Source organism: Abramis brama (genome assembly GCF_963993115.1).
Source record: "Abramis brama genome assembly, chromosome: 1".
Lineage (NCBI taxonomy): Eukaryota > Metazoa > Chordata > Actinopteri > Cypriniformes > Leuciscidae > Abramis > Abramis brama.
In genome coordinates this window covers 49,897,833-49,909,277 of record NC_139963.1, presented here as the reverse complement: position 1 = coordinate 49,909,277, position 11,445 = coordinate 49,897,833, and the positions used below count along the sequence as shown (strand labels likewise).

The window sequence follows — 11,445 nt, the reverse complement described above, 5'->3', positions numbered from 1 at the left end:
GGTTAATTCATACTGCCAGTGATTTTCTGGATCTCAGTGTTCATTAACACACACACACCTTTAAAAATCCTGTAAAGATGCATGACATCAGGATGTGACATGTAATGTCACTGCAGCGTCTTAAATTTGCGTATGATCTCTCGAGAAACCACGCGCTCGTGCATTTTTTTTTTCTGATTCGATCATAAACTGTAAATGATTTCTGTTGTTTTCACAGTATTATTACTGTATATTCAGTGAAAGTTTACTGTAGAAACAGTTTACAGTAAGTTGCTGTCAATTTTATAGATTTTACATTATTTTTGCTGTATTTCCAGCTTTGTCACCGTATAACTATTTACAGGAAAGTTGCTGTCAATTTATGCTTTTCTTTGGTGGGGGGAAGAAAATAATTACAGTCATTCTTATACTTCTGTTAAATTGATTACAGTAATATTCCAAAGACAAGCCCAACAGAGGACATTTTTATTATTATTTTATTTCAGTTTAGGAATTTTATAATACATCGTTTCATAAGGTAACCCATAGATTAAGGCATTTAGCATATAGTTAAAAAAAGTTGAAATTTGCTTGGGTGTTTTTTTCTTTTTTTTTTCTTAATGGTTGCCAGATTTTGTCACAAACCCAACTAATCTCAAAGGTTATTATAGCCTAAAATGTTTGGATTTGAGATAGTCCGATCCAATGATCAATAATATAGGCAATGTAAAATAGATACAAATCGATTTCCATTATTTATTTATTTATTTATTATTATTATTATTATTATTATTATTTTGCCTTCGGGATATACACCTGGCAACCAATCATCTAACCGTCAGCCGTCACACTCGAATTTTCTGGAATTTTCCATTTCATCTGACTGAGAGAGGCCCTGTCCCAAATGGCACACTCCGGACTTGTGGACTTCCTCAGAGTCCACACTTTGGTGACGTCATGTAGTGCAGACCTATAGGGCCCTTGGCGCTAGTCCACGAGGGCGCATTGAGAGGTATTTTTGGGACAGACTCGATCGGCACTCCAGAAATAACTGCCTGGTTGTTGTTGGACAGGAGAAATCACATTTTTGCACTCCGATGTCTTATTTGCATGTCAACTACACATCCTAATTTTACAGTTCTATATTTTGATATTGTGCATATCACCTGGGCATTAAACAATAGATATATCATGCTTATTTAAATGATGTTTACAGTTGTACATAATAATAGGCTACATAATGTTCCATTTGAACTAAGATTACAATTTTAAAACATAATTTAAACATAATTTTTTCAATTTACAGGTTTCAATATTCATACTATGTTTACATATGACTCAGTAAAGCCCTGACATTCGGTACTATTTATTTAATGAATCATAACACGATCGTATTATTAAACACGCTATTATTATGTTTGAGACATCAACCACTGGTCGATGACCATAATGTTTGTATAAACTGTAGGTAATAACTGGTAAAATGTACATTTAGGTCATAAAACCCGTAATATTTTCTTCTCAGCCATGTCAACAATTATCCGTGAGTGAAATCTCCTCCCATCTGTTGTCTGATTGGCCTTTCGCAAGGATTCCTGGGTAGTTAAAGTGCGTGGAGCCTGCTTCTATGCGGGCTTCGCGGAAGACCGCTTCAAGGGTACAAAGGGGGCGCTGCTGAGCACACTTCAGAGCGGTAAAATGCTGAATGGGACGGCCTACGGACTCGTAGACTCAGCGAGCACGCGCAATTCAAGTCCACGAGACCGAAAGTCCGCATGAAGTGCGCCATTTGGGACAGGGCCAGAGACTTCGAGGACGGAGCACGCAGAACCAGCAAGAACTAGCCAGGTAAGATGTAAAATTGTATTCAAAATCTTAAAAATTTGTATTTCTAAATGTTTCACCACTACAAATGTGAAGATATTCGTTTTACCATTAATTGTTAAGTGTCCTAATCGGTGGTGAGTTTGATATAAAGCTTTTTAACGCGAACATTCTAGCCAGTTAGCCAAATACTAGTTATCACAAGGTTTGATGTTAATGTCAGTTATTATTTTCAAGTTTAGAACAAAGTAATCGAAATGTTCTTGTTTCTGAACACTTGTGTGTAACGTTAACGTTAACAGTGTGCGTGTTGCCTGTCGTGATCGAGGCCTCATACAACATGTTAACATATAGCAGCTAAGTTAACGTTATAACTTATAACATAACCCTACCAGTAAGTTATGTTATACACAATTGAATTGACAACCACAGTGTTATTAGTCATATTATACATTTAACGTTAGTACGATGCACACTTAAAGTGAATAGCACGTTACACAGGCAGTGCAAGTCCCGCCGAATGAATTCCCACGTCTCGGCATTTCAGTTATTGAATAATGCACTAAAATTCATAAAAGCAATCTCTCTGTGTACGTCTATGCAGTGTTGAATATGTTTTTCATTTCTTTCAGAGTGTAACGGTACAGTTGTTCGAGATTGCAGCGTGCTGAGGATGAGTTTTGCTCCTTCATTAAAAACAGAGGTAAGTCATTTTCAGTTATTGAATAATGCACTAAAATTTGTAAAATTAGAGCGGTTTTAGATTTGCAACGGATCGAGGAGATCAGGGTCATTCAGAAAGAAGAAATCTATCTGTGTACGTCTATGCAGTGTTGAATATGTTTTTCATTTCTTTGTGTACAGTTGTTCGAGATTGCAGTGTGCTGATGAGTTTTGCTCCTACATTAAAAACAGAGGTAAGTCATTTCAGTTATTGAATAATGCACTAAAATTCATAAAAGTAATCTCTCTGTGTACGTCTATGCAGTGTTGAATATGTTTTTCATTTCTTTCAGCGTGTACAGTTGTTCGAGATTGCAGCGTGCTGAGGATGAGTTTCGCTCTTTGCTTGGCCCTGCCAAGTCTGGAGTGTTTCTAGTTTAATGAATTAAATTTTAATAAAGAATTTTAAACTGACTTCTGTGTGTTGTCATAATTGACGTAACATCTAATAATCAGTAATATAACTGTGAAATATTTTTTGCATACACGCCTTTAGCCTTCATTCTTTTTTTTAAGAGTGTAACAGATGTAGTTGGTTATATGTTGTGTGTATATATATAAAAATACCATAATCAATTATACTGCATAGTAACTTTACAGTATTTTAAAATACAGTGCAAAAACAAGCACTGTAGTTAATTTTACAGTATGAAAATGCTGTAAGTTATTATACGTTATGCTGTGAAGTACTGTTGTCAGATTTACAGTAATTTTACCGTATAATAAAATACTGAAGCTTGCTGGATATTTGTTGCCAGTAAGTTACTGTTGATTTTACGTAAAAATGTTTACATACATACAGTAAAGTATGAACCAGTGTAAAAATCCTTATTTTTAAAGTAAATTTTACACTCCGATGGCCAGTGTTTTTTAAAAATGTATATATTATCCCATGATTTACTCACCCTCAGGCAATCCTAGGTGTTTATGATCATGTTCTTACTGATGAACACAATCAGAGTTATATTAAAAATATCCTCTTCCAGGCTTTATAATGGTAGTGAATGGGGCTTGAGATTTTGAAGCCCAAAAAAAATTATATCCATTCATCCATGTAAATTACATGTATAACATAAATGTAAGGCTTTTCACGCCTATGCTACATTATACCCTTTACATTATTTTACGCATACGTTTACACGGAAGTTACGCTTTTGCCGTATGTCGTCATGCGTGTGGTCATCTGTTGGAAGGTTGTTATTATACTTTATAAAATTATAAATGTGGATATTTTTCTTACTCAAATTAATCGCTTCACACCAGAAGGCCTTTATTAATCAACTAGATTACTTTTATAATGGATGGATGCACTTTTTCGGGCTTGAAAATCTTGAGCCCCATTCACTGCCATTATAAAGCCTGGAAGAGCCAGTATATTTTTAATAAAATATATATACATATACACCTAGGATGGCCTGACAGGGATCAAACCATAGGCTAATTTTCATTTTTGGGTGAACTAAGACCAAATACGACAAAAAATAAGTAATAATAAATAAATGCAAACATAACTAGCAGACACACATGAATAATTTGGGATAAGTGTGTTATTCTCTGTCATGATATTATTTATTCATCAGTAAAATATCATAACTCTTGTTTTCTCATGTCTAATGTTCAATGGATTTACTAACAAACAGTTTGTGTTTGTATTTTTGTATTTTGTAGGGCGCTGCAGAAATAGTCTGGAAAAAGATCGCCCCAACCGTAAGTCCAAATGATGAAAGTACAGTGTCTCTGCTGTGACAGGCCTACAGTTACCAGTTTACTGATCTGTTATGCTGTTTAATACAACAAAGATGAGCAGTTCATTGTTGTTCAGTGTTTGTTTTTCTCGCAACGAATGTAAAATCACGCTGTTAAAGATAATGATGTGTATGTCTTGTGTTGTAGTATGTGATTTGAGGATTGTGTATAATAAATGAGTGTGCTTGAGTAGTGCACAAAACAGAAAAGTAATTAAAAATGCTTTATGAATTAAATACAGGAAATAATGTTTCTTGAAAGATGTTGTTAGTTTTTGTACTCTCTCGATATAATGATGTACACTTTTTTTCTGTTGTGTTTTGCAGTGGCCATAACTTCAGCTGCTGATCAACCTGACAGTAAGTAAATTTGACAGAAACATGCAATATATTTATAGATTTCATTTTTCAGAGATGAAACCACATTCATTGTAATAAAGTTGTCCAGATGTGAACATATTTGTTGCAAATCTTATTGCTGGTCAAATTTAGTCAAGATTGGAGGGAGCCCTGATTCTGTGTTAGTAGTCTTCAATGTTGGTCAGTTATTACACACTGGACTGTTAAAGGGTCATGAAACCCCCCTCTTTCAGCTCAAGTCTAGCTCACAATCTTTTTGAAAAATGCAACTTAAATGTGCGTGGATGGCTGTGAGAAGAAGGGCGGGAGTGGGTGTGGCAAGGCAGGAGAGGAAGAGAGGGCGAGCAACTGTCATCTGTCAGTGGCCCATGCCGACACTCACTAAAAATCAGGGGTAAAACGTGAGGACATACAAGATTTTAAATTTTTTAAAGTCCAATAAAATACACTTAACGTCTTTTTGTCCTTTTAAAAGTAGCTGAATGCCCTGCTACATGTATTAGATTAACACTGTGATGCATCGGTCGGTGTGATTAGTGCATCAGTTGATCAGCTGATAAATTCAAATCTGCGTTTGCTGGCGCTGAGCCAGACCATAGACTGTAAAAAAATATGGACGTAGTGTCCGTTACGTCACCCGTAGGTTTCTGAAGAGCATTTTTGAAGCCTAAAGTGGGCGGAGCCGGCCGTCGCCATCTTGGCCTTGCGTCACTCCCGGATAACAGAAAATGGGCAAAGAGGCGGGGCGTGAGTGGAGCTGAGGAGCTCAATTAAAAGTTCCTATTTTTGCCCTTCGAAATATTATAATAGTTAAAAGACATGGCTACAAGTGAGACTGTGTATCGTGATTCTGTACTATTCTGCTAGTTGAAAATGCATTATGCAGTAACTTAATATTACTCTGAGACGAGTGTGTGTGTGAGACAGTGATTTATGTGCATACATGTCAGTCACTCTTTTTTTATAGTCTATGGTCCGTCAGCGCGGCATCGCTCGTCAAGTTCGTAGAGAGCTTATTCAGTCCATTTTAAATTCTGATTTTGGCCACCTCTCCATAGATATATTGCCTATGAAGTTCAAGTAAATGCGCTAGAAAATCTGCGCTCATTCAAGGATGTACATTTAACGTTATTGCACGGACGGAGAAAGCGCCGACGCCTGCAGGATTTCATCTGATGGTACATAAGCACATTATAATCTATCTGTTCCGTGAGAGCAGAACGAACGAGCCTTTATTGACGTTTTTAAATCTGAAAACTCCAAAAAGCAACGAAATTGTCAGACATCCATTAGTGCATGTTCACAGAGGAAAACAACTGAAATACAGCGCTGGTTGTTCTCTCGAATGATACTCGAGGACAACGACGGAACCCAAAGCCGTGGGCGAAGTAATGGGTGTTTTAAATTGTATGAAATAATCCCGAAAAAAAGCACAAACACTGCAGAGGTGGCAAGTTCAGCAGCTAAAATTTGCTGAGGTGAACTGACGGCTAGTAACAGCAGACAAACGGCTAGCATTGACACCAGCGGCAATCCACCTGTCACTCAAGTGGCCACACCCTTGCAGAACTTTAAATATTAATCAACTAAACGGTAGAGTTATAAAAAAATTCACCCCCCTCACAGTTGTCATGAAGGGCAAAATTAGCTGTATAGACCAAAGCCACATACAGACACCAGGCTGTAAACATGTTTTTTTCTGCTGTAAAGTTGGTCATTTTAACATGGGGGAGATACAGATTTGACTCACTTCTGACAACAGCCTCAAGCGGCCAGTCAACTAATTGCCGTTTAACTCACTTCCGTGTTGGTTTCAAGAGAGAGACGGGGAGGTTGCCGCTTGAGCCAGACACAGCACTGTCATATATCACAACTATTCAGTGTTTTCAACCACATCATCTTTATTTTAGGTTTCAGACATTTAAATACACATAAGTAGGCTACTAGCAAAACAATACATTTATAGTTTGTAAAATACACACTGATGTCTATGGAAGCGGCAATAATAATCCTTTCAATTATAAATTGACGACGTGTTTTATTCACATCAGATAGACATTGTGTAAGTAACTAGGCTATAACGTTTATTCTATTATTCTCAAACTTCACCGGCCACTTACTTTCATGTATTTCAGTAGAAAGATGCTTGCAACAAACAGTTTTGATGTGTCGATGATGGCCAACCAACCAACCGCATGCAGCCACAGTCTAGCCCTGGCAGCATCGCGGGGAAAGCCATGCAACACACCCGTACTTTTACACCTCGGAAAACAAACACTTCGCAACCCATGAACGCTCCTCACAGCCTGTGACGTGGACACGATGTAGATTTTAATCCTGGAAGATGAAAATAGCGGAAAAAAACTCAAAATGAACCAGTTTTCCCCTACAATTTAATCTAACAGGTGCTAACAATGTCTTCAAAGACGTTCAACACACATACCTCGGTTAAAATCTCAGAAAATTGAGCTAGGGTTTCATGACCCTTTAAATGAGACACTGGAAAATATTAGAAGTGAGAAAAATTTGAGACTGTGTAAGGACTAGATTTAGCTTTAGCTTTAGCATAAGAAAAACAAAACAAATATGATCAGATTTGATAAAGGAGAAGCATGTAAATGGAGATAAATTAACAGAGATGGGAGACTTGAGTCACATGACTTGACTGAGTCGCAAATTTGAGGACTTGAGAATTGCTTGATAAATTAAGAAAATTCTTATTGGATTTAAACACTTAGAAATTGACCATATTCGTAAAAGGATATTTGCTGTATGCATAATAACTTAAGGGATATTGGACACGACCATCTTAACCTCAAACTCCATTCACCACCTCTAAAAGTAAGCTATGGCCTGTTTGTTGTAGTTAATTTGACAAATGTAGGGAAACAATGATGGTCAGTGACGGTTTCACAAGTGATCCATGGGTGAACTTAATTATTACAAAATATAACTAAATATTAAACTAAATGTAAAGTATTATAATTGACTAAATGTACCAACATTGAACAGAAGTGCTTGATATGTCTTTGAAGAATTTTGAACATGTAAGATCCCAACTGCATGTTCCTTACAGAATTGGAAATGCTAACATTTATTTTAAAGGATGTATTATAAAATGTGGTATTATTAGTTTTCATGGTTTCATGTGTTACATTTATTGTTATTTTTTTCCTTCTTACACCATATTCATTTTTGTTTATAGGCTATGGAGTAAAAAGGGAGGGAACAAACATTATGGCAAATCTGTGTTTAAATTTGGTCTTGCTGGGAAGAACCGGAGCTGGGAAAAGTGCAGCAGGAAACACAATACTGGGACATGAAACTTTTAAATCAAAGATAAGTTACAAACCAGTCACTCAGTATTTTGCAGCTGAAATTGGTCGCGTTTGTGGATTACCAGTCACTGTTTATGACACACCAGCATTTTCTGGTACAGAGAGTAAAGAAGAGCTTTTGAAGTATGAAGAGGTTCTGCAGAAATGTGAAACAGGTCTCTGTGCATTTCTGATGGTCATCAAAGCTGAAAGATTCACTGAAGAAGATCAAGGAATTGTGGAGAAGATTGAGGAGCTGCTGGGAGAAAAACACATCAAAAACACCTGGATTCTTTTCACTAGAGGAGATCAGCTAGAAGATGCACACCTGACTATGAATGAATTTCTTAATGAAATTGAAGCCTTGAAGAAACTTACTCAGAAATATGAGGGCAGATTCCATGTGTTCAACAACAAGACAAAAGGAGAGAGTGTCCAAGTGAAATCTCTGATGTGTAAAGTTTTCCAGAACAACTTAAAGAACTGTAAGTCTGTTTTAACTACTGTTTTAAGGGAACGTTCACATTAGACATAAAGTAATTAGACTTTATTAATTCATTCAAAAAATATGAATGTTTCATTCATTTTTTTTCCCCCAAAGTATCTGTTGGTTTAACAGTATGGGAGAACTTTTCAGACATGTTTTTGAAATGAAGAAAAAAGAGTGGCTTAAGAATGTACAAACAAACTAAGATATACAGTGGTGGTCAAAATTGATGGCACCCCTGATATGATAAAAAAATGGCTGTAAAAAATAAATCTGCATTGTTTATCCTTTTGATCTTTCATTCAAAAAATTCGCAAAAATCTAACCTTTCATTGAAGTAAAAGAATTGAAAGTGGGGGGTAAATCACATTATGAAATAAATGTTTTTCTCCAAAACACGCTGGCCATAATTGTTGGCACCCTGTTATTAAATACTTTTTGCAACCTCCTTTTGCCAAGATACCAGCTCTGAGTCTTCTCCTATAATGCCTGATGAGTTTGGAGAATAACTGACGAGATCAGAGACCATTCCTCCACACATAATCTCTCCAGATCCTTCAGATTCACAAGTTCATGTTGGTGCTTCTTCTCTTCAGTTCAGCCCACTCATTTTCTATAGTGTTCAGTTTAGGGGACTGGGACGGTCATGGCAGAAGCTTCATTTTGTGCTCAGTCTGAACAAGATGTCCAGGACCTCCAGCAAATAAATAGGCCCACAACATATAAAATTCAGCAGTATATTTAACCGTAGGCATGGGGTACTTTTTATCCCTGTTTGCACCAAACACATCTGGTGGGTTTGCTGGCAAAAAGCCCTTTTTTTTGTTTCATCCGACCATAGAATCTGGTCCCTTTTGAAGATCCAGTCGTGTCTGACAACTGAATATGCTGGAGTTTATTTTTGGAGGAGCGAGGAGGATTTTTCTTGAAACCCTCCCAAACAACATGTGGGGATGTAGGGGTTGTTTGATAATTTTTTTTAGGCTTTCTGACCCCGAAGACTCAACTAATCTCTGCAATTCTCCATCTGTGATCCTTGAAGAGTCTTTGGCCACTCAAACTTTCCTCCTCACCATCCATTAATACAATATAGACACACGTCCTCTTCCTGGCAGATTCGTAACATCTTTAGTTGATTACAACTATTTAAATTTTTACCCTGATGGTCAAAATGGGGATTTTCAATGCTTTTGCTATTTTCTTACAGCCACTCTCTATTTTGTGATGCTCAACAATCTTTTGCTGCACATCAGAACTGTATTATTTGGTTTTACTCATTGTGATGGATGATTCAGGGGATTTGGCCTTTGTGTTTCCTCATATTTAAACTCCTGTGAAACAAGAAGTCATAGCTGGACAATTTCATGTTCCTAGTCACCCTGGTGTGCTTAAAAATGTAAATATTAATGGGAAAATACTTCAGAGATATTTTTCTCATAAAAAATTCTAGGGGTGCCAACAATTATGGCCAGCGTGTTTTGGAGAAAAACATTTATTTCATAATGTGATTTACCCCCCAATTTCAATTCTTTTACTTCAATGAAAGGTTAGATTTTTGCGAATTTTTTGATGGAAAGATCAAAAGGATAAACAATGCAGATTTATTTTTTACAGCCATTTTTATCATATTTACCAGGGGTGCCATCAATTTTGACCATGACTGTATATATTTTTTTTAGTTTTTCAGTTTAGGTGTGAGAATGGCTCTAAAAAAGTAATCCTCTGATTTGTTTTCTTTTTTCATACAGTGCCAAAAAGTGTTAACATCCAGGATATTCCTGCTTCCAGTCTCTCATCCAGACGGATTGTTCTTCTGGGTAAAACTGGTGTTGGGAAGAGTGCAGCTGGAAACACAATACTGGGACAGAGAGAGTTTAGATCTGAGGGGGGAAAGAGATCAGTAACCAGTGAATGTTCAGAGAAACACACCACTGTTTCAGGCAGGAAAGTGTCTGTAGTTGATACTCCTCCATTTTTTGACACAAAAATGAACCCTGAAGCTTTCATGACAGAGATGATGAGAAGTGTGTATTTAACCAGTCCTGGACCACACGCTTTTCTCATTGTGTTTCCTGTGAGTATGAGGATCACTGATCAGGAGCTGCAAATTGCTCAAATCATTGAGATGATGTTTGGTGAAGAAGTGTTAAAATACTCCATCATTCTCTTCACTCATGGAGATCAGTTAAAAAGAAAAGATTTTAGAGAACTCATAAAGGAAAACAGTGAATTAAGACGTCTAGTTGATCAGTGTGGAGGCAGATTTCATGTCTTCAACAATAGAGATGAGAATAACAGAGATCAGGTGAATGATCTACTGAAGAAGATTGACACAATGATAGAGCAGAATGGAGGAAGATACTTCAGTAATGAGATGTATGAAGATGCTGAGAGATTCAGACGAGAGGAAGAAGAGACAAAACAAGGGGTGAAACAAAGGCATGAAGAGACTGCTCTGATGTTCTCCTCTGTCCCCTCTGGGAATCCCTCAGGGTTAGAATATCAACTGAAATCTGATGCAAAAAGATCTAAAGAAGAGAGACAGAGTGGATTTTCGTCATTTTTTTCCAAGTATTGGAATTTGTCTGCTCTTGGAGCTGCTGTGTCTACTGTGGCTGGAGTTGTCACTGCACCGTTTGTTTGGGGAGCTGAACTTATTGGTGCTACTGCTGGTGCTGGAGTTGCTACTGCTGGTGGAGTTGGAGCTGTTGGCAATGAGAGGAGGCAGAGAGGAAAAGAATGATGAAACTGTTACTTGAGGGAGTAAAAATGAGAAAAAGAAAGGAGTTGAGAGTTAGGAATTAGAGAGAAGAATGAAGGACAGCAAGAAGATGGCATTGGACCAGAGTACACAACAATATATCGAGATATCGTTGATGTAATCGTTGATGTAAACGACATGATTCGTGATACAGAGTTAGTTTTATCCAAGGCTCAGGCTACTGTATTAATATGGTGTAATTCACCAAACAATGTAAAATGTCATGTCACTCACTCTCATGTTATTTCA

The 11,445-nt window shown here is 37.0% G+C and overlaps 2 protein-coding genes across 2 annotated transcripts in view; one reads left to right on the top strand and one right to left on the bottom strand.

Moving 5' to 3' along the window:
* Window positions 1–11,445, bottom strand: part of LOC311081484 (zinc-alpha-2-glycoprotein-like) — a gene marked incomplete at both ends in the record, with an annotated part of 524,658 nt that overhangs the window by 500,467 nt on the left and 12,746 nt on the right. The window lies entirely within an intron of this gene.
* On the top strand, window positions 4,199–11,178 carry LOC311097508 (GTPase IMAP family member 8-like; the record flags this gene model as incomplete). The annotated part of the gene is made up of 4 exons (XM_084137239.1): window positions 4,199–4,233; window positions 4,599–4,631; window positions 7,837–8,433; window positions 10,184–11,178. The coding sequence occupies exons 3-4, from the start codon at window positions 7,869–7,871 to the stop codon at window positions 11,176–11,178; spliced, it is 1,560 nt and encodes a 519-aa protein (XP_083993365.1). The 5' UTR covers window positions 4,199–4,233; window positions 4,599–4,631; window positions 7,837–7,868.